This window comes from Lutjanus erythropterus, chromosome 4, assembly GCF_056507025.1.
Source record: "Lutjanus erythropterus isolate fLutEry1 chromosome 4, fLutEry1.hap2, whole genome shotgun sequence".
NCBI lineage: Eukaryota > Metazoa > Chordata > Actinopteri > Lutjaniformes > Lutjanidae > Lutjanus > Lutjanus erythropterus.
The window spans coordinates 23,095,157-23,119,638 of record NC_139320.1 but is presented as its reverse complement, the minus strand read 5'-3'; the positions used below and the strand labels follow the sequence as shown (position 1 = coordinate 23,119,638).

The 24,482-nt window shown below is 37.7% G+C and overlaps 1 protein-coding gene across 1 annotated transcript; it reads left to right on the top strand.

Moving 5' to 3' along the window:
- Positions 1-3,570: 3,570 nt before the first annotated feature.
- On the top strand, positions 3,571-19,984 carry LOC146328365 (short transient receptor potential channel 4-like). Its single transcript, XM_084717368.1, has 11 exons — positions 3,571-3,708; positions 4,360-4,764; positions 6,857-7,375; positions 14,491-14,827; positions 16,091-16,230; positions 16,448-16,758; positions 16,863-17,058; positions 17,166-17,360; positions 18,730-18,771; positions 18,908-18,997; positions 19,094-19,984. Exons 2-11 carry the CDS (start codon positions 4,387-4,389, stop codon positions 19,634-19,636), a joined length of 2,751 nt encoding a protein of 916 aa, XP_084573494.1. The 5' UTR covers positions 3,571-3,708; positions 4,360-4,386; the 3' UTR covers positions 19,637-19,984.
- Positions 19,985-24,482: the final 4,498 nt, after the last annotated feature.

The following is a 24,482-nucleotide window of genomic DNA, read 5'->3' as shown; positions in this document are numbered from 1 at the left end:
CAAATTTTTCACATGCATGTTTCGTTGTCAGTAAATCCTGTCATTTATTCTAATAACAGTCAACAGGGCCTCTGTGTGTTTTATACCTTAAGGATGTATTCCTGAATGATGTTTATGTCTTCGTTTTGATTTCCAATAAACATCACATGATACATTTTCAACATTATATAAGTTCCCTTATGGCTAATACATATCTGGAACCTCCTGCAGCAGTAATGTTATCTTACATTACTGAATCCTCTCCTGACTTCACTCTACAAGTTTAACTTTATTAACCTATTGGTTTAGTCTCATTTGTTGACAGTGTACTTTTTTTTAGACAAATCTGTCACTTTATTAGGCTTTGGATTGATTGATTTTCTTTGCTTGTGCTGCGTTATGGCCCTCCTGTGTTGAACATAATCTAATAATTGGGGTAATATTATTATCTCATGCTTCTTGATTGACACTGAATCAACCAGACCAGCTCAACACAATAAAGCATTAAAATAATTTTGTATTAGTATTGAATCCAAAGTCTGAACCCCACTGAGAGCTAGAGGAAGCAACTAAACACCCAAACATGTTTAAAGGGAGTTGGATGCCCTTACATTGCTTCAGCCCCTCAACTCAAAGATTACATCAGTGTCTGGAAGTCCAGGCTGTGTTTTTGTGAGTTTTGGAGGTTATTTTTGACAACTAGAGAGCAAAATTTGTTTAATCCAGATATGTCATTCGCACACTCTGTATCGTATCAGTGCCCTAAATCACTGGATCAAATATTGGTCCATTGGCCTAAAATATCACATAAATGCTAAACTTGGGCCCCAAACACAAATGTGTCATGAGTAACAGATGAGTAGTATGTGTCATGTGAATTAGCAACTAGAATGTGAATGTGACCTGTCAGCAGCGCTGTCAGCGTGTCAGTTGTCTGGAGTTATTTTAAGCACAAGAAAGAAAGAAAATGTTGATATAATTTATGCCTGTCTGTATTTATTTAAAATTCTTTTTGAATGTTTGAATGGCACTGACCAGTAAATACTGCAGCTAAAAGTTCTCTGTGTGAAAAAGTTCTAATAAAAAGAAGCAACAGTATTACATACCCAAGTCATTGTGTGGGCTGATACTGTGAACTATTTCTTCTTTCATAAAAGTATAATATTAGTAGTAAGTTTCACACATCAGATCATGATTGGGATGATGCGATGTTCTGTAAAAAAAACAGTAAGAAGAGTGTGGGAGCTATAATTATTCTGGAAATTGTAAATGAAGGAAACAGGACTTTTTGATGTGTGGTTGAAAGCTTATCAAATAATGCTGCTAAATTTCTGGCAGTGGATTTCACATTTCAAATTAACTCAAGACAACAATGGAAAGTAAGTAAAAATGCATGAAGCATTGTTCATTTTTTCCCGAATTGCACAGGAGTGGCCAGCGAGCAGTTGTTGTGTACTATGTCATTAAGATGAGCTGTTCTGATGGGTTTGATGGCCATTTTGGAGTTTCACTACAGAAAGTACACTAAAGTGGTTGCAGACGTTTAATGGACTACACAGCCCAAGAGTAAATTTTCCTTTAATGCATTCAGTTCTCCTCCTACTTACTGCACTCAGGCACAATGATAATGTGTTACTTTATAATTTCATTTAAGTACAAGTTTTTTTTTTTTTATCTTTGAGCACCACAATCAGCTGTCATTTGTCCCACCTTGCTGATAAAAACATCCAGGGTTGGGTGGGCCATACGTGCTGGGTAAGAGTGCAGTTTGGTGGTGTTTTGATATAAAAAAAAATGGAACTAAAGTTGAATATAGACTGTGACATAATATACTACAATGTGTGATCACATTCAGCACAGACATTAACCCCCAAGCAGAGCAGCTGCTGCTGCTAGCACAGCTAACGTTAGCTACACTGTGAGGCAGGCTGGCAGCTAATGTCAGCTCCAAGTAAACAATTTCATTTTCCAGAAGACACGATTTTGCTCCTGTTCGGAGTCAAAAAGGTGAAGTTTTTAGTGAGTTGTTATGTGTTTTAGGTCAATCTGTAATGTTTGTATTACACGGTGTAAAGTGCCATACATTTCAACACAATTTAAAATATGATTTGGCAATTGTAGAATGTGACTAACGGCTTCAAATGGCTGTTAATAAATATACTATTTTTTCGAACAGTGTTTAAGATTATCAATTAATAAACTGTGCTGGAGTGTTTTCTTACTGTTAGACTAGTCTAAATTAAAATTTGCATTTAAGTGATAAGGGAATTAGTCACCAGGAACATACATAATTAGGTTATCCTTAGAAATAAATGAATATATGAATGGATTAATAAAGAGACTTCCTCACACAGATACACAGGGAGAACAGCAGAAATAGTGTTGTCTGTGACAAGTTTATTAATCAAACCCAGTGTAAAAGTGTTCCAACCAACTGGCCTATGGAGTGGAGCAATTGTGGAATTACATCTCATTTGAACCATTAAAATAAAACGTTACACATAGATTTAGCCTGTGAAATGCATAATCATCTGTTCATTGTGCACTTGAATATGTCAACCGTAGCATCTGCAATCTTTTTTGGAAGCCTTCTGTGTGAAAGTCATTAATCGAGAGGTGTGGTGATCAAACTACCAATTCCTTACATGCAGTAATTATATTTATGATAATAATAATAAAATAATAACAATAGTTTATTTTTTATGGTTATTATTTCGCCAAGTAGTAACATATCTATGACAGTAGCCAGTATCTTATTACATGCACTATTAATTTATTCTGTCAAAACAGGACATAAATGATGTTGAAACTGTAAAGTTTTAAGCACCTCTGAACTGATCATTTTAATTAGCATGTATATCATCTGCAAAAAGTTCATATTACTCAAATACTATGAGTTCAATAAAGTCAAGAAAGGAAATTCTGCAAAACTCAACCTTTTTAAGTTAGTGGAACTTTTTGATATGGGGTTGCACTGTCCCTTTTAAAATGAAATATATTGCTTTACTCCATACATCTGCTGAAACTGCAAAAAGTCAATGCCAAACCCTGCTTAAGGTTTACTAAAGAGACTTTAAGTAGATCTTAAGCTTCTTATTGAAAGTGGCTTCAGGAAGTCAAATGACACATAAATACTTACAGTTTGAATCTCTTTATCCTCACAATCCATAAATGTTACTTTACTTCGACATTCTGAAAATAAAGCAAATACACTAGGATTTAAGCGTTTCTTATTGACAATAAACATCACATTGTTCTCGGAAAGAACATGACTGCCCTGACAACATAAAAAAAGTGATATTGTTACTTTTGCATTAAAGTAAACAGTTGGTAACTGGTTACTTCATGGTAAACTGCCCATAAACCAACACTTGTTACGCTGGATAACAGCGTGGGTACAGAGGCGGTGGTGACTGAAGATTTCCAGAGTTTTAGCGCGCTGTTTGTGCGCACTTTCTGTCAGAAGATAATATGTCATCACTTGTTTCACCTGATCTGACGCTTGTATTTTGCAGAGACGTGTAGGTCGTTTTTCTTTTCTTAATGCCCCCACAGACAGATGAGAGAGCGAAAGGGAGGAGGGGTGGGCAGAGGATTGCATGACATGCCATTAGGTTACAGTGTCTCCAGTGGACACTTTGGTGATAAGATGAGGATCGCATGTTTCCTCGCTGATAGCCGCTGCAGCCTCTGATTCTCAGTCGAGTTCATCACAAATGGAAACTAAAGGTAAAGTTTCAGTCTTTCTTTAGTCTGCTTTTGCATAAATTTGCTTTTAGGTGATTGAGTACGTCTCCTTAGAAACTGGTCTGTTTTAAATAATGTGTTTTAATGGTGTTTAAAGCATGTTTCAGATTATTTTATCTATGATTTAACCGTAACGCATTTTAACACTATTTTGAAGGAAGGTGTATTTTTTTTTTTTTTAACAAACTTCACTTAAATATCAAAAAAAATAATTCTGAACTGATATGCATATTTGCTGTTTGAATTATGCCATTATATTAGATTTTTTGAACGGTTGTATAAAAGCATAGTTTTGACAGTTGCAGCCTACTTTTCCCACCATCTGCCAGAGTTGTTAATGATTAAACATTAATAACATTGACTAACAGCCATTATGAATTTAACGGAAAATGTCTTAATGGGTAATTTATCTAGAATGGCAGCAATTTAACGTTATTTTGTCTGATGAAAATAATGAAAATGAGAAGAAAACGCGCGTGGTATAAATTACTAATGATTAATCAATGAATCAGTAGGTATAATTTTCAACTATCAGTCGAGGGAAATGGACATTTGCAGCTGTAGTGTTACATTAACACTGACACTTGATCTTATAGACTCTTCCTCCTCTCGTTATTTCTCATTCTTCCTCAGTTGAGACCGTGATGCTGTAGCAGAAATATGGCACAGCTGTATTACAAGAAAACTGACAACTCCTCGTACAGGGACCGCATCCCTCTGCGGATCGTGCGGGCCGAGTCGGAGCTGTCCGCCCTGGAGAGGGCCTACCTGGGGGCCGTGGAGAGGGGGGATTATGGCAGTGTGAAACAAGCCCTGGAGGAGGCTGAGATCTACTTCAGGATCAACATCAACTGTATCGACCCGCTGGGACGCACAGCCCTGCTTATCGCCATAGAAAACGAGAACCTGGAGATCATTGATCTGCTGCTCAGCTTTAATGTATATGTGGGTGATGCCCTGCTGCACGCCATCCGTAAAGAGGTGGTGGGAGCTGTGGAGCTGCTGCTCAACCACAAGAAGCCACGTGGAGAGAAACAGGTACTGGAGATCTTAAACTCTACACTCCCACAGGTGTTTCTCCTATAGACTTATGGTTTGTTGCTAACCTTTCTAGCCTCAGAATATTTTATTTTATTGATTTCTGTGTTTTGAACCTTTCACAAAGCTTTTTTTTACTACTGCAACAGAATATGACACACGTGACCCTTCTGAAGCTCTGCCCCTTTTAGCTCTGTGCTCCAATAACAGTTGGTATCTCCAGTCAGTCCAGGGAGTTGCAATGTGGCTATTGCAACATTCAATGCAAATTCAACCACATTTTGTGAATTCTGCACAGCTTTGCATGTTTGTCCAATCACCGCAACTTCCCAGTCATCCTAGCTTCTAGCATATTTCTGTTAAGGCTGCTAAAAACACTCAGAACAGAGTGCAGTTTTACTCTTACTGGAACAAGTAGGCTTTGATTTTTGATTCCTTTAAATTTTTAAATTTTTAAAGCATTTTTTACTTGCTCCAGCAATATCATAACAAAAAATGCCTTAAAACATTGCAACATACATCACAACTTTTAAGAAATCAGTCATTTTAGACCATAACAAATGCTATTTCCTAAACAGCATATATTCACATCTTAAGTTAGCTAATGTTAGCAAAATCCTTGATAACTAGCTAGCTAATCTACATTAATCATTTTCTAGCTACTTAACTAGGGTTGTTTTCTTATCAGCTGATGTAAGATATGACCCTTTATGTTTCTTTTACTTAACAAGGAGAAAGTTGACACAGGTACCAAGTTCACTCAACTGTTGTAGACAGCTGCAAGGATGAGGTATTTGTTTAGGCCAGCCCAGAAGTTTGCATCGCTCTGTTTCTCCCCACAAAAAGCCACTGGGTTTTGTGGATTTAGTGCAGAAAATAAGCTCTGTAGCAGACAAAAGTTTTTGATACTGACACATTTTGTTCAGCAAGATAATCTTCACAAATTAATCTACATCAATCATTAGCTAGCTAGTTTGCTAGTGTAACATTAGCTAACCTAACATGTCGCTATTACAGGAAAATTAGAAAGTTGACCAAGATACCAAGTTTGGTCAACTGTTATTGGAACACAGAGTAAAAAAGTGTGGCATTAGGATCATTTATGCCTCATACAATTACTGTACTGTTTTTGTCTTTACCCTCTGAACACAGTTTCCAGAAGCCTTTGTGGAGGTAATGATGTTGCTGAATGTTGATAAATTTGGGCAGAATTGTCATGGTGCCTCATTCTCAGCTACCAACTCCAGTTTTGATTATAAAGTGGTTTCCTGTGTGATATTTTCTTTTCAGTTACAACCTACTCATACAGTCTGTGTGAACTGCAAATGCACTTTTTTTTACAGAAAAAAAGGAGTCAGTGGGTACAAGTTCAGTATGTGACGCTGTTGATCTGCTGAAAAGAGAAGCATTTTTAACAGTCCTGTTTAGCAACAAGTAAAACTTTGCGGCAGATTCATAAGTTTGTTGATATTGGTTCCACTTCCCATGAATCAGCCTTGCAGCAACATTTCACCAATGATCAAAACATTTTTTACAGGGGTGCGTTCCTCTGTTTGTTAGTTTCAGGCATGGCTGTGCTGTGTGTATTTCAGGAATCCAGCTCGTATTTTCTGCTCAAAAGCTGCAGCACTGATACTCTTTGATGTGCTGCTGTGGGTTTTTTGCCTCAGCATTTACAACAAAGAGTCGTTCTCCACGGTTTGCGTTTCAGGCAGTTTGATAAAGCCCCCAGTTGCATTCAAATAATTCTTGACATCTTTGTAATATTGTTTTTTCTTTTCTGCTGCTGGGCCTGGCTTTAATGGACTTGATGTTTTCTGTGAAAAGAAGGGAAAAGAAAAAAAGTGTAGCTGCTTCCAACCAGGAAGATATTTTGAGGCCAGCTGAACCACAAGTCATTAGCTGTGCACTTGCTGTTAGACAAGATGGTTAGAGACCCAAGACACATGAAATTAGACCCATTCAAACCAGTTGTTTCTGTTCCTGTAAGGCATTTAAAAAGCTGTATTCTTTTGTAAACTATCTGATGAAATATTGGTTTACTACAAATTTTCATGTCTTAATGTTTTGTGTCCTGTGTCTCCCTAAAAAGGTCCCTCCAATTCTGCTGGACAAACAGTTTTCAGACTTCACACCAGACATCACTCCCATCATCCTCGCAGCACACACCAACAACTACGAGATCATCAAACTTCTCTTGCAGCGAGGTGTTTCCATACCTCAGCCACATGCTGTGCGCTGCAACTGCGTGGAGTGTGTGGCCAGTTCAGACGTGGACTGCCTCCGTCACTCGCGCTCTCGTCTGAACATCTACAAGGCCCTCTCCAGCCCGTCCCTCATCGCCCTCTCCAGTGAGGATCCTTTCCTCACGGCTTTCCAGCTCAGCTGGGAACTGAAGGAGCTTAGCACGGTGGAGAACGAATTCAAGGCAGAGTACGAGGAGCTGTCCCACACATGTAAACAGTTTGCAAAGGACCTGTTGGACCAGACCAGAAGTTCTAAAGAGTTGGAAATAATCCTCAACTATCGTGATGACATCAACCCTCTCATGGATGAGAATGCTAATGATCTGGCTCGACTGAAGCTGGCTATCAAATACTGCCAGAAAGAGGTAAGGTCTTTGTTGATTATCATGTCCTCTCTTTGTCACATGACTGCTGCGTCTGCCTTACAGTGGTAAGGTAGACTGAGGGCAGTTCAACAGAGGATGTGCTAGGTTTCAGTACACACCTTTAAGGTATCGACTGGAATAACCAAGTACTAAGTAGTATCAAAACTTTTCCATTCAAATGATATCTGCATCTGCATCTGCATACATCCGTGGAAGTGATGTCCAGTCTGGTGTATTTGATGAAGTTGGAAGTTCAATGTACTGAGATGCACTTCATTTTATACATTTTGGACACAGTAAGTAAATGTTAAATAATAGTTTGCTGCATTGCAAACTGACCCTTCTTAAGCCCCCCCCCCCCTTCTTTCTCTGTCTTCCAATAACAGTTGAGCCAGCTTGGTACTTCAGCCAGCTGTCTCTTTTTCCTGTAAAAATGATGTAACATCTTGAGTTAGCTCATTTTAGCAAAATGTTGGCAAACTAGCTCACTAATATTTGCCAAATTTTAGCTAACTAGCTTGTTCATGTCATTCAAAATGGCAGCTGCTTCTAATTGTTGATGTAGATTAGCTAGGAAGCTAGCATTTTGCTAACATTAGCTGACATAAGATGTGAATATATGTCACTTTTACAGGTCTCTCGGCAACATCTTTTAACCATCTTCAAAATGTGGTTTTCTTTTCAACAATGACTAGCTTAGCATATAGCATATCTAAGTACAGGAAACAGAAAAGGAGAAAGTTAACCGAGGTTCCACATTTGCTCAACTGTCATTGAAGCACAGAGCAAAAAGGGGCAGGAGAAGGTCAGTTGTACTGTGCATAAACAAAAAAAAAAAGAAATATTACAAAATGAATAAATAATCCTGAAAAAATATTGCATAAATAGATAATAGTAGATTATTATTGTAAACCAACACATTTTTACAATACTATGCTTATTGACACAAAAAGCAGAAGTTAAGTCATGAAATTTAATGTATTTTTAACATGTTGCCAATTGTGTTGCAGCTGTCCCCATGGTTGGGGTTAGTTGTATCAACGTCTCCCATTCAAACAAATATTGTGAACAATGTGTCATATGTAATCATTTTAAATATGGTATTTAGCAGACAGGTTTAGGTTTAATATATCAAGGTTTGGTTGGTCTAGAAATCTCTGAAAACTAGAAAAAAAAGAAACACAAAAATGGTTGTGACTGTCCCCAGTCTCCCCTACTGTACAACAACTGTTTTTTTCTTGTGTTTAAAGTGAAAAAGATAACACAAGTAAAAGAAGTACAGGGATTTGTTTTGATAACGCTGATATATGTGGAGACATACTGAGAACTGATACCGTTTCACAGTGTATAAAACAAGGAATAAAGATTAAATTCTTTGGAAAACATGGACTGGATGACAAGAATGGTGCCAAGATGAGCCGTAAATGGTCCGAGTTGGGTGGAGATGTCCTTGGGGAGTGTAGAGCAACATGTAATTGCCAGGCTGGCTCTTAGAAAGGCATTACAGTAGCTCTCTCAGACAGTCCCGTGACAATTAGATAATTGGGGATAATGATGGAATAAGTGATGGCCGTTTCCCTGAAATACACGCTCATAATATTTTAATTAGGGAGGGAACCTTTTACAGTCTTTTAACATCTTTGGAGTATTTATCCCCTGGATACCACTTTTATTTGTTTTAAAATGGTGCTACTAAAAATTTACACATGTGATTACATAGCAACAAGAAAAAATAAGCAAGAATTAGTATTCTGAAGTATTACTTGAAGTTTGTAATGGATTAAAACTGCAAATGTATAAACGTTGCATGGATTTTTATCTAATAAGTACCAATTTGGTCATCTGGTCTCAGTTCACAAAATTTATAAAAATTGTATTTCTCATCTGCCAGGAAATGTGGCATTATTGTCTTTTACCACGTTTACAAGTAAAAGAATTTTTTGTTTCCTGTATAACAGGCTACAATATAATGTACACACTGATCTTCAGCGTGTGCCTTTCATTTGTTTCACTCATCAAATAGACTACTTTGAGCTTTCAGGTCTTGTTTGTATACAGTAGTTTTGTGATATTTGCAGAGTTAAAGGCTCATACCTTTTGCAGACTGCTCATCTTCTACGTGTAAATTTTATATTTGCCTTAAGCATTTACTGTCAAAGTTTTTAAAATGCAGTCTGCAGTGTTTTGACTTCTCTAGTACGTTTTGATTTGACAGTTGGCAATGTGAGAATGAAGGATCAGTGTGACTGTTAGCAGCTCTGTGTGGCACAATTGGTCTCCATGGCAAAAGGTTTTATAGCTGAACTTCAAGGGCTCAGTGGCTACTGTTTTTTTTTTTTTTTATCACCAATGGTTATTTTGGACAAGAATTCACTGGCTAATTTCAGACTACATTTTACACTGAACATATACTACCTTCAATACTACTAATAGACCTAATACTACTACTAATAATAATGATGATAACAGGACCTGGTCCTACACAGTGATGGGAAATCATAGAAAAATATTAAACTAATGTTTAAGCAACACTCTTGAATTCAAGTATAATATGGGAACACAAAACCATGGGAACACAAAACCAAGTGTTCACTTATCAACCCTTAAAGGGATAGTGAGAATTATTTGAGTTTGGTTGGGTCAGAGAGAGTGATATTTGGCTTTATGTTACAGTGTTTCCCATTAGAAAAGGCTGTTTGATGGCAAAATGAAGCAGTGAAAATATTTTAAATCTTGCATACACTTAAACTGATATTGAATTTTTTAGGGTAGACCTTGTTAAGTGGCTAAAATACCTTTTACTGCTGACCCAGTGCACAGCAGTGCATTGCGTAGCCTCCATGCCGATGGTCCTCTCTTTTTCTTCTAACTTGGAGCATGCCAACTGGCATCTATTAGCGAAATTATATGAGAACTCCAGGCAGCCTTATGTAGTTGCTACTCATTTTATATTATAATTAAGAAGGCCTATTTGACCTAAATAGCCCTGACTGGGACATATATCAATGAACTTGATGAAACAGAGAGCTTTATGATTTTTTCCCCGCTTTTTCCCTGCTGTTTTTGAAGAACAATAATACTCACTTCATGCAGCTGTACACTAATTGCAGCAATTGTTCATGTGCTAGTTCACATATTTAGTTCATGCATTTTGATGATCATTGAGTTGTTTTTCATCTTATGCAAAATAATGAAGATTACTGATGCCTTTTGTATGGTACTTATGAATTATGAGAATTAGCATGTTGACCATGCCCCATATTGGATTTGCTAGTGAAAAATTAAATAATTAAGTACAATTAATAACTTTAGCCATTGTGATTACATCTCTGACTGTCCTGAATTTATGCACATGAACATAAATACAACAAACAATTCCTTTTTGCTACATTATTTATAAATATTCTGACCCTTATCAGTTAGAATAGGTGGTACAAAACTTCCATTTGGGGATCAAGCATCTTGTATGAAAAATGAGAAATTCTCATTGTTCCTTTTTTTAATCACACATTTTATTTTATAAGAATGCACTGAAGAGTTTTGTTCTCAGTTCTGGAAAAGACACAATTAATAAAACCTTTATGAGAACATGTTATAACCTTGTAGCATAATGGTTAGCATTCAGATAAGTAAATAACTTTATTATTATTTTACAGTTTGCTTATGAAAACCTTGATGTGACGGACTAGACTTGGACCTACAGTATCTCAGATGACCCAGGATTGGGATGATGTGATGTTGTGTGTTAAAACCAGTAAAGAAACCTGGCTGCTGCGTTCTGAACCAGTTGGAGCTAACAGAGTTACAGTAGTTGAGTCTGGAGAAGATGAATGCATGAATGACTTTTTCGAGGTCAGAGTGTGAGGGCTTTAATAATTCTGGAAATTGTTCGTAAATGAAGGAAGCAGGATTTTTTGATGTGATAGCTCTGAATCAAATGATACTGCTAAATTTCTGGCAGTGGATTTCACATGTCACATTAACTCCAGACAACAATGGAAAGTAAGTAAAAATGAATGTTGTGTTATTTTTTTCTTGAACTGTACAGGACTGGCCAGAGAGCAGTTGTTGTGTACTGCCAGTATAGATATATTCATTATTAAGATGGGCTGTTCTGATGGCTTTGATGGCCATTTTGTAGTTCTCCAAAGAAAATGCACCAAAGTGGTTACAGACTTTTAATGGACTACGCAGCCCACCAGCACTTATTGGATGAACACATTATTAGTGGCAAAATTTCCCTTTAATGCATTCAGTAAAGATGTCTTCCTCTGTTCTCCTCCTACTTACTGCACCCAGAGACAATCATAATGTGTTATTTTATAATTTAATTAAACAACAAAACATGGTCTAGTGTTTTATATAAAAAAAAGAAGACTGTTTCTATGTACAGTTTTCATGTACAGGAACATCAACTGCTATTTACCAAAATGGCAGAATAGTGTTCAATTATTTTCTGTGGAACTAATTTAAAGGGATAGTTCACCCCAAAATTACTAATACATATTTTTCCTCTTAACTGTAGTGCTGTACTTCCAGAAACAATGACCCGGCTACTCAAGATAATCCACAGACTTTGTTGTGAGCAGTTTTATGTCAGAACTGCTTTCTTTCTACGGTAGAATCTATTTGTTTTACTTGATTGATTCTCCAGTAGAATCGACAAGAACAATGGGAAGAAAACAGGTCCGACATGAAACTGCTCACAACAATCTATCTCTCTTGAGTAATCAGGTCATGATTTCTGGAAAGAGACATCGCTGTTTAGTTTTTCAAATGTATTTTTTCGAGCACCACAAGCCGAGTACCATCCATTATATTTGAGAAAAGGCAGACATCTCCACAGTCGATGTCTCCAAAACTGACAGTGGAACTGTCTAGATTGATAAATAGCAGAAGAGGAAAACTTGTTTTTTTATTTGAGGGTGTACTGCCCTTCTAAATGTTATTAATTATCTCTATATAGAGTGTCATCAGTATGATTATGCCTTGAGACAGAATTAAAGCTTGTTTTTGATGGGGAGAGTGAGATGACATGTGGACGGAGGGATTTTCACCTTCCAAAAATGTCCCCAGACAAAATCTGGTCCTGCCAGATGCCACCTTTAGCCTCCAGTCATGTTATGACTAGTCTGAAGTCAACATCTTACAAGGACAAATAGGAAACATTAAAGATGTCAGATTCTGCAGTGACAGATGACCTCATCAACCACAGTTTAATGCTATATAGTACCATAATGGGAATCCATTTGGCTCTAACTTGGTTAAACTGAAATTAACTTCCATCACCAGCCGCAGATGTCCAGCAGATGCTTATATCAAATCTCACAGGGCAGAGAAAATGTGGACAGGAAAGAGATTTGACAATCACGTCTTAACAGAAGATTAGAGAGCACCACTTGTTTGCCACTGAAACTTTTGTGTTGCATACTTAAAAGATAAAAGTCTGTTATTAAGTGTACATCTCAAATGTCACTCGTAGTGTTTTTACAATTCTTGTGATTGGATGCAGGGTGCTAAACATAATATAGACAGCGTAAGTAAGTGGTTCACGTATTCTTTCTTTAGTGTCTTGCCTCTCTCTGACCAATGAGGTCAGAAATGTTTAAGTTTATTACATGGCCTTGTTAAATGGCTACTGTTGCTATGGAGACAGTTCTGATCATATACGCTTGAGGAGTAATTTTAAATCATAAAAATAATTGTTTAATATGTTGTGTCAAATTATTAGTTTCTTAAGTAAGTAACCAGGTAATAAGCAGGCTAATGTACAGTGAACAGGTCATATTGGACTAGGAATTAGAATTTGGAAGTCAACGGTCAAGGTAACAGGGACGTCATGTCTGTCTGCTTAGACAGAATTTCTTCAAATTTGGCACATCTGTCCATGTGGACTCAAGGATGAACAGATTAGAATTTGGTGATCAAAGGCCACTTTGATTTCTGAAATCATGTTTCTGGCCATTCCTCATAAATTCTTAAGCTAATTATAACAAAGTTTCACACACATAGGATAAACTGATGAGGTGATAACTATTTATATGCAAAAGGTTAAAGGTAAACTCAACTGTCAACTTCACCGAATCATACAGGTCAACATAGTGATAACTTACAAACTTAAAAAAATATTTTAATGTCTTTTATTAAATTCCTTCAAAAGTCTAGACAAACATGGATATAAATTGACATTTGACTGGTTGGTGGAGGCACACAACCTGAGAGAGTTTGAGACTGTAGGGAAAAACAGTCTACAGGCTGGTACTCACTGTACAAATCACCAGTGTATATACAGTATTTAATGCAGTGTAGACACATGGCTGGTCCATCCACCTGTTTCTTTTCTAATTAGCCACTGAAAATCCTTTTACATGTTTGATTGATTTCGTCAGTTAGAGGAGTAATTAAGGCTTCCTGAAGGATGGTTTAAGGGACCTCAGAAAGTTTCTTCATGTCCTGTTGAGCCTCCTGTAAGGGACAGACAAGCTTAGTTTGTTGAGGGCCACCAAGATTCAGATCTGGGGTTTCCATACCACTGGTTTAGTCACAGTTCAATAGTAGTTAGTTAGTTAGTGGTTAGTTTAATAATCCTAAGCCTGGCCTCTTGAATTTGTGGCCAGCCCTCTGATCATTTCTAAATATATTAAAAGAAAAGTATAAATAATTTCTTCAAATGAGAAAGATTGCCCCATTCATCAGTTATGTCTGTTTTTAAGCAGAGATTCTTATTTTATTAGAAAGTTTTAACTCTGACTGTTTAAGAAGAGGAAATTTAAGAGTCAGCCTGAATGAAAAAAGATCTTAAACATTGCACAACAAGTTACATCTAATCTAGGATTACAACAGATCATTGTTTTTCCTGTACTTTGTATAACGTTACTTTTCCAATAGTGAAAACTAATAAAGTGGACAAAAAACACATTTTAACATACACACATTTAAATCTCTAACATCACAGTGAACAAAAACATTTGGCCTTTCGACACTTTTTTTGTCAAATGTCGCCCTTCTAAAAGGTAATTTAATAGTAGTAGTGATTGTATGCCTGCATTTGTCCATCATTTGATGATTACTAAGAGTTGAATTAACATATCTGTCTTTGTCTCTCTTTCTTTCAGTTTGTTGCTCAGCCCAACTGTCAGCAGCTGCTGGCATCTCGCTGGTATGATGAGTTCCCAGGCTGGAGGAGGCGTCACTGGGCAGGAAAGCTCATCACGTGTATCTTCATTGGCCTCCTCTTCCCACTACTAAGCATCCTCTACCTGATCTCTCCAAAGAACCGCTATGGCTTATTCATCCGTAAGCCCTTCATCAAATTCATCTGTCACACTGCTTCCTACCTGACCTTCCTCTTCCTCCTCTTCCTGGCCTCGCAGCATATAGCCTCTGCACAGCCAGACTTTCAGGGCCCGCCTCCCACCACTGTGGAATGGATGATCCTGCCCTGGGTGCTTGGTAACAATGAACACAGGCACACACACACACACACACACACACAGTGGTTCCCAAACTGGGGGGCGGGCAGACCCACTGCAGGGGGGTGTGGATGATCAAGGGAGAAATGTAGACTCAAATAAAGTTAAATTAATACAATTTATGTTGAGGAAATAAGCAAACGGGAGTTTGCTGAGGCTATCATGGCAACATTTATTTCACTAAAATTCAACTTGAATCATTTTTAATCAGTTGCTTTCCCAATTATTATAAACAATTGCTAATAATTGCAGGGTGGGGCCTGAACCTTTTTCAGTTTCTGAAAGGAGGGATGCCAAAAAATAGTTTGAGAACCACTGCACTAACATGTCATGTTATCATCAGTGCTGGGCAAGTTACTTGTTACTCCTTGTAATAATTATAACCATTTTTCTATCTTTCTTTTTTCCTTCTTCTTAATTAAAAAATTGCTTGTTCAGCAAAAACTATAAGACTATAAAACTCACCAAAATTGGCAGATGGGTTGCAAATTCACCCACTACTCGGGCAAAAAAAAGAGACACTTACTGACTTCAAAGTGGCATTGTACGAGTTTACATTTTCAATTCTACCAAGGACACTAAACAAATTGCATAATGCAGTAACACAGCAATGCAGTGTTGCTTGGATTAGAAACTACAATGAAATTACTGTTTTGGAAATTGTAATCCCATGCACTACTCGTTACTGAGGTGCAGTGGTTAGCACTGTCACCTCACATCAAGAAGGTTCTGAGTTCGAATTCCCCAGCCAGCTGGGACAGGGGAGTTCGTGGCTGGCTTAGGGCCTTTTCCTAAGGTCTCCTCTGGCTTCTTCCCATAGTCCAGAGACATGCAGGTTAATAAGTTGATTGTGCATAGGTGTGAATAGGAGTATGAGTGGTTGTCTGTCTCTGTGTGTCAGCCCTGTGATGAACTGGGGACCTGTACAACGTGTGCCCCGCCTCTCGCTCAATGTCATGCCAGCCACAATCCTTAACACATGGATGTTTATGGATAATGGATGAATGAATGCCTGTTAGTGGGTAAAGTAATAATATTACAGTAATGAGTTACAGAGTAATATGTTACTGCCCAACACTGGTTATCATGCACTGTTGTACATCTGTACACTGTAGTCACATCTGAAGAAAGTCTATGTATGTTACTGTATCATCTGCACATATAATATATTTCCTGTGGAATTATATATGAATGATGGTTTTACAGTGACAACCGACCTCTGTCATTTGTTCATGTCTCCAAGGCTTTATATGGACTGAGATCAAACAGATGTGGGACAGCGGTTTCGAAGATTACGTAGATGACTGGTGGAACTTAATGGACTTCATCATGAACTCCTTGTATCTTGCAACCATCTCACTAAAGATTGTTGCCTATTTGAAGGTATTTGACAGCCACAGATGCAAAAATATTCTTATTTATATTACTCCATATTTTTACTTGATCAAAATAAGATGAAGCAAAACACTGAAATAAATGTAATGACTGTATATTCTTATATTTCTCAGTGGAAAAGTCAACCTGTGTGCTGAAAAATTCAAAACTTTGTAGCATCAATTTCTCATTTTCTTTGTTCTTCTTTTTTTTTTTTTTTTTACAGTACAGTGGGAAAAAACCCAGATCCAGCTGGGAAATGTGGCACCCGACTTTGGTAGCAGAGGCGTTGTTCGCTATTGCCAACATCTTCAGCTCCTTGCGCCTTATCTGCCTTTTCACTGCTAATTCCCACCTGGGCCCCTTACAGATCTCACTTGGCCGCATGCTGCTGGACATCCTAAAGTTCCTCTTCATCTACTGTCTGGTGTTGTTGGCCTTTGCCAATGGCCTCAACCAGCTTTACTTTTATTATGAAACAGACGACAAACCATGCAAGGGTATACGCTGTGAGAAGCAGAACAACGCCTTCTCAACGCAAGTTCTTGAATAAATTGTCCCTGACAAATCTGCATTGTTAATAATTAATAAGCTTCTTTTTCAGCAGCGCATAATGTGATGTATGGTTGTTTGTTTTTCAGGCTGTTCGAGACACTACAGTCATTATTTTGGTCTGTATTTGGCCTGATTTCCCTCTATGTGACCAATGTGAAAGCAGAACATGAATTCACTGAGTTTGTGGGCACCACCATGTTTGGCACATACAATGTCATCTCCCTGGTAGTGCTCCTGAACATGCTCATTGCAATGATGAACAACTCCTACCAACACATTGCTGTGAGTGGTGCAGCTTAACTATTTTATGGTTTTACCACACATTCATTTGTCTTGCAGCTCTTTGCAAAAGTTTTTTTTTATTAATGACTGTTTGTTTTGCTTTTCAGGATCATGCAGATATAGAGTGGAAATTTGCAAGAACAAAATTATGGATGAGCTATTTTGAAGAAGGAGGAACTTTGCCATCACCATTTAATATAATACCCAGTCCAAAGTCTGTGTATTATCTAACTAGATGGATAAAGCTGCACTTGTTTAAGAGACCAGTCCTAAAAAGACTTGAAACCTTTGAAACTTTGGGGGTAAGATGCTTACAAACATTTAATCTCAATTGTCTTGAATGGCACAAAGCCCAAGATGCAGCGATGGCGCCCCTGCAAAATAGTGGTGAGGGGGAACTTCTTTTAGTGGAACATTTGCACGTCAGCAGGCGAGTCCTGGCATTAAAATGTCTAATCCCCACAAAGAAAAGGGAACAGATGCTAACTTATTTACATTCATACCATAAGCGACCCAGTTGATAATTTGGTACTTTCAGCTTGTAGGTTGTTAGATTAGAAGTTGTTGTTGTTTCTTGGGGACACAGTTAGGGGATGCCACCTGAGCGGCCAATCAGAGGAATTTAAACAGAGTGTAGATCTGGTGAGTCAGACTAAGAAAAATACAATACCAGTACCCGTAAAGTGATATTGATACCAATACAGCACTTCATATGGTATCTTTTTTCTGCTTCATTAAATGCCCATCATGTGAATTAAAGCATTCTTGAAATAATTCTTCGGCAGTTATTTTTATTAGATGTTGTGTAACTGTACCTTTGAACGTTTTGGTGGCATCATGGCACGTTGAACTGCTAACTCTGCCAAATACACAAAAAAAATATTTCTCTCATTTTAGGTAGTTCTTATCACCATGATGTTTTTCAAACGTCCGTTCTTCTGATCAGTTTGGTTTTAAGTACTTTGTTGATGATATAAAAACAGAGTTTTATGCCACAATTGGTCATGTGGACAGGAACTCGATACCACGACTCCAACACTGATCACTGCTGCGCAAACGCTGGCTCCAAATGATTTCAACAATTTGTACAGTGGGAGGAAGTGGAGCCGTGTTATCTTTACCATCTTTATTTCTTTAGCTCAAAATGGCAAGTCGCTCTCACCCTAGCTTGGTCACTAACACTATGAACATAAACAAGTTTGCAGCTGTTACTTTTTCTTTTGCTGGAATTTAGCCATTTTAATTCCATCACCTCCTCAAGTGCAAATGTTCCACCAAAACAAGTTATCTACTACACTATTTTCCAGAATGTTTTTTACGCTATAGTGGTATGGTAATATGTGTACCAACTCTGCCACCGTGGAAAGGCGAGGTATGGTTGAGGCAAAAAAATGGAAAAATGGATCAACTCTTAATTTGTCAGATCTTAGGGGAGAGATAAAGTAATCTGCCCTATCTGTAAACAGGGGAGTTCAGTGCTCAAGGAATTTAATATAAAACATCATTATGAGAACAATCCCAAATTCTTCGACAAGTTAATGGATTTTTATGTGCAGCCTTCACTCATACTGGCTCCCTAAATTGGCCCTTAGAAATCAGAGAGAAATTCACCCAAACACTGAAAACAGAAACAATATTGTTAATGGACCTTTTTCTCTTCTTTAATTATAGAGACGTGCAGCTGAAAATGTAAGATTAAGCCATGAGTATCAGGTAGTAATTTGTTTTCCACAATATACTGTGAAGTTTTGATGTTTTTGGATTTTCATTTACTTGTAATTTTCGATTAAACGTTTTTTTGAAAAGCAGTATGTAGTTTTCCCAAAAAAAAATCATTTGTGTTCTTTAGGAGGTTTTGAGGAACCTTGTGAAGCGTTACGTGGCTGCAATGATCAGAGATGCCAAAACAGGGGAAGGTTTGACAGAAGAGAATTTCAAGGTAATGTGCAGCTATTCAGTGTCTGAACCTTACATTTTTATTTCTGTGTAATTGCTTTTATTGCTGTTGTTTAATCTGGTTTTCAATAATTGATAGGAGCTGAAGCAGGATATCTCCAGCTTCCGCTATGAAGTCCTGGGAATGATGAAGGGTAAACCTCAAAGTGGGGGCTCAGGTACACTCTCAGGCTCCACCTTGGCTTACCCGGGGAACTCGTTCAAATATTCTCCCAAATTTCCTACTGATGAGTCTCAAAAGACGCAGACCATATTTGATTTGACCACAGCCATCTTGCACAGTGGAGCTGCCAACACCATCGGATCTGCGGGATCAAACAGACAGTCCAGTGGTTCGGATGTTATGTCCAGTACAGGGCAGCCTCACAATGAGCTATCCAATGACGTGTCAGATGCCGGGCTCGTGCAGAGACGGAGCAGACTCTCTCAGAGATCTGACGAAATACATTCATTGCCAGAGGAAGATGTGCCAGGATCTGGTGGACAAAACCAAGAGCAACGTCAGACTGAGAGAGTGACTGTGGAAACCTTACAGAAAGTGGAGGACAATCAGGGGATCGGAAATTGTTTCATTAAGCATGCCAAGGTGGTGAAAAATGGGCCAAAAAAATATAAGAATTAATCTCATGAACATGAAGGAGTCTTTATGACTGTTTATTAATTTTGTCTCATGTGTCGTTTGGTCAATTTTATGTTTTCACATTACATTATACTGTCATAAGTGATTGGCTTTTTACACTGGCTGTCGTGAGACCATTATAAGTATGTCATGAATATTTTCCTTGACCTCAAGACAAGAAAGTTATTCAATAAGTCTAAAAATGGCATACGGAAGATGTTAAAAACAGAAGATGTTGAAAAAAAAGATAATTGTTTGCACATGCGCAGTACTGATGGTCTTTGTTGTGCACCATGTGAGCATCATCAGCATGTAGCTGAGTCTGGACAGGAGATCTCAGCCAGACTTGGACTGAACATGGTCTCTGAGATCAACGATGGCCAGTTTGACATCAGGGAACATCGGTAGTTTTCTTTTAGGTTTGGCTCCTGCCAACCCAGGGTTGAGTCAGCGAATCAGGCAGCTAGCTCCACAGCTAACTGGGATAGGTAGCTAACACAGACAGCAGTTAACCTACTTCAGCATCAAATAAACTAGCTAACCACTGTTTGTCCATCAGCTAGCTGACTCTGGAAGCTAAATTACCTCAGGTGTACTCATCCAACTGACCCTGGAACATTTAAGGACATCTTTAAGTCTAAGATGTACCATTTTGCTTGAGGTCAAGGAAAATATTGTTGGCACACTTTACATGTTATCATAACAAAGTCATCTCAAACAATGTCAACTTTGCATTAAAAATGATATTTTTGACCAAATGGTATTTAATGACAACAGTCATAAACATTCATTAAGACTCTTTCATGGCCATGACAGGGTTCATGATGTGCTTATCACAGTGTAATGAAAGTCTTATGCACACTCCTTCAACTAAAGTGTTACCAATCGTTTATTAAAATAAACTATTCACTCATGGTAAACAGTACTCTAGTTAAGTAATATATTCAGTTTACATAATCTTGTATCCTGTAATGTAATGGCAAAATAATATGTTATCTCACATTATATTACATGCATATCTGATTGATAGAAGAATAATACTGGGTGGGGACCTCAGGGAGTGCTGACTTGATGCTCAGGGATTTGTGAGACAAATTAGTAATTCATGTTTCACCTTGAGTGTTTAATTCCAAAGAGTCTTGATACCCTGCTGCCTTTCATTGAACTGTCCTCTTACTGTGATATGCAGAAGTATCTTCAATCTGTTTCTGTAGAAAGAGTATTCATCCACATATGCTCACAGAATCTAGTCCTTGCTAAAAGTCAGTTTTGCAGAAAGAAAGAAACCAAACACTGAGTTAACATTTGAATTTAATACCAGAGCAAATTTTCTGTAGAAATCATCCAGTTGATGTAGCAACTAGCTTATTCAGAGTTTTGAGTCAACTCGTCTTTTACTCCACCTTTACAGTCCTTATGTGTTTAGGGTTAGGATCAAAGTTTTACTCCAAATTCTGTTCTAATTCTGGATACATGCCTCAGCCATGTGTGCCTTCTACCAGGCGATACAGGCACAAAAGGGTCCTCTTGTGATCTGTGTGTTTATGTGCAGTTCAGTAACTTATAATGAAATTACTCCGTGAATAAATAAAAGAAAATGCTAATTCAAAAAGCAGTGTGTCTGATCTTTTTCAACTCATTTACAGTGCAGTGTTGGTCCCCTCTCAGCTTGGTATATTCTTTCTCCATGTCATTGTAGTTGAGACAGGATGCCTGCAACACATTTTGCATTTCTCTCAGTTTCTCAAACTATCTGGACTAGATCTACTCTTTATAAATTAAACTTAAACCTGTCTCCAATGCCAGTAGAAAATTATTACATATAACATTGTTCACAATTTTGATTTGAATGGAAGAAGTCAGATGTTGCAACTAACCCCAGGGGACAGTTGCAACACACTAAAAATACATTCAATTTTACTTCTCTAATTGATGTTTGCCTTTTGTCTCCGTAAGCATATTGTTGAAGCTATTTCATTCGTTTGATTATTATTTGTTATTTTTGCATTCTTTTGTGTTTTTTGCTATAGACACTAGAGGCACTAAGCACCTGATCAGGTACGTAGGGCTAGGTAGTAGGTGTGTCAAGGTCAGATCATGCAGCAGGAGGGAATATGTTTTCTTTTACCAAAGCAAGAGAGAAGCAGCATGATGAACATGTATGTTTGCTTTTGACTTGGAAAATAAATAAACTTAAACCATAGTTCTCACCTGGACAATGGACTAATTAATTGCCTGAGTACACCCCAACTAAATGGGGCATCAGTGGCCTTTCGTTGTACATTTTAATAAGCTTTGAAGAGACTTATTTGACAAATAACCAATGTACATAATGGTAGTGTGAAAATATTATTTTACAATAACGTTGCAACCGTCCACTGTTGCAACCCACCCCAGTCTACTCTACGGACATTACCAAAATTAAGACAGAGAGTAGATGGCACAAGAAGAAGAAGACAACCAATGAAACATTTGCATGAACCAGCCTGTCTCTTGATAATACCTTACCACTAAAATGTTCTTTCATCTTGTTTACTGGAGAAAAGATTTCACTAAACTGTTTGTAACCTCCTCTCTGACTGTGTATACAGGGGTCCCACTAACATAGCGCACTAGATACACAGTTTACATGGATATCCTCCCTCTGAGGGATTTTTCTCCTGTATTTGTGACCTGTCAGAAGAGTAGCATTACTCAGCACTCTGTTGCACTCTCTTATTTGCAAAATAAATGCTAATTTGGTACATGATTCATATCCCACCTCACCAAACAGATGTGAACTAACTCTGCCTTTGGTATGAACTGTAATTTCGCTGCTAACCCACACCTGCTGTAGAGAGAGTTGAAGTCCCATGTTTCCACTATAAATTTTAACCTAAATCCTTCAAAAACCTAAAAAAAAATTGTTGGTTGAATTACCAACCAACAGAGATGCACAGTATTTTAATTACATGTATTTAAAATATATATTTAATTACTTGTAGGCCTTAATTTGTCCTTTGTAATTTGTTGGGCAGAAAAAGTGAGCCAACATGCTCATATTAGCAGCACCCTGACTCTGTTTGACATGAATCGAAGAAACCATAATTAATGCCATGTGTTATTAATATCAGAGGCTGCTGTGAAAAAGGTCTAGGTTTAGTCCGATCACAGCCTTTGGCTAAATACAAGTGAATCACGTGACATGACACACTGCGTTTTATTTTGATGAGCAAGTATTTGTAATTGGCAACAAGATACTTTTTGATGTATTTGTGCCCATCTCTGACACATAAATTACTAAGTGTAGGCACTTTATCACTTGTATAATTTAAAACTATTATTACATTTTTTCCGCTCTCTTTAATTATTTGGTGATTCTGTGGTTTGAGGAGTAATTAACTTGTCTGTTAAAGGCTTTCTTACTTCTCAGGCATTAAGCACCCTCTAGTGATGGATAAGCATAAGAGACTAGCGCAGTGTTGTGGGCGAAACACAGATATGTAAACAGTGACATCACTTATGTTACTTATGTTGCTTTTAAAGTGGAAAACATCTGTACTTGTGCAAAACATATGATGACAGCTGTATTCAAATGAATAGACCTCACTCTTAGCTGCTCTTAAAGGGATAGTTTAGGTTATTTGCTGTAGGGGGTTGTATGAGGTATTTATTGATAGTACTGCTACCTCGATCTGTTAGCTTGTCTGTATTACTGTGCGACTTTGGTGTTTTAAAAGGATAGCTCAGATTAACCAAAGTCACACAAACTAACCAACTGAGGCAGCGGTAGACCAGTAATCAGTAATTTTACCTTGCAGAATGCAGGAGTTTTGGTCTAGAACTCCTGTGTTCTGCAAAGTAAAATTACAGATTTTGTTTATGGAGTTCGGTTGGTTTGAAGAGAACAATATTTGGCTCATATAACTGCAATTTTCTGTCAGAAAAGGCTGTCTGGCAGTAATGTAAAGCAGAGGAAATATTGTGAATGTAGCACATACTTAAACTGATACTGATTTGTTTAGGTTGGCCTTTTTTAAGCTGTTAAAATGTCTGTTGTTGCTGACCCTGTACACAGCTGTTAAATGTTTTGCATCCTATATTGTTACAAACATGTCAACTGCCATTTATTGTAGCTAATATACTGACTGACTATTGATAAGTATTTCATACAACCCTGCTTCAAATTATCTGAACTATCACTTTAGCCTGCAATCACTGATATTGACTTAATTTATTTCAGAAATGGTAATTATTGTACCACTTTAAGCATAGTATTAATTGATGTTGCACAGCCATTCAACTTCACACCTTCATAGCTTGAAGCTGGAAGCAACCTGGGGAGCTGGATGAAGCCTTTAGGCTTCTGTTACCATAGCAGCGGAGAGCAAGTCACACCATCTTTAGAAAGCCAATCAACAGACTGTTTGGGTCTTTGTACTGTATCTGAAGAGCTCACTCAATTTAGATTGCTGTCACATTTTTCCTTTATTTCCACTTAAAGTGAGCTTTCTAGCGACATACAAAGAGAGGAAGCTGTACTTGGGGCCAAAACTGTCTTTATCAGTTCTTTGTGACACATGCAGTGTTTGTGTCTGTGTGAAAGTGACTGATTCAGACAGAGCGGTTTGATTCAAAGTGTAAAAGCCTCGCTACATTTAATTATCACTGTAGTGAGTTAATGGGTGCCACTATTTCCCCATGCAAGCAAGTATGGAGACTTTAGTTTGAGAATTGGCTGCTCATTGGAATGCTGGGATTGTAAAGTTAATGTATTCCAGTCTTTGGGATTTTAGGAGAGATGAAAAGCCTGCAGGATTTTATGCGCAAGTGCTTCTCTAAAGGCCTAGACAAATCAAGCTCGTAAGAG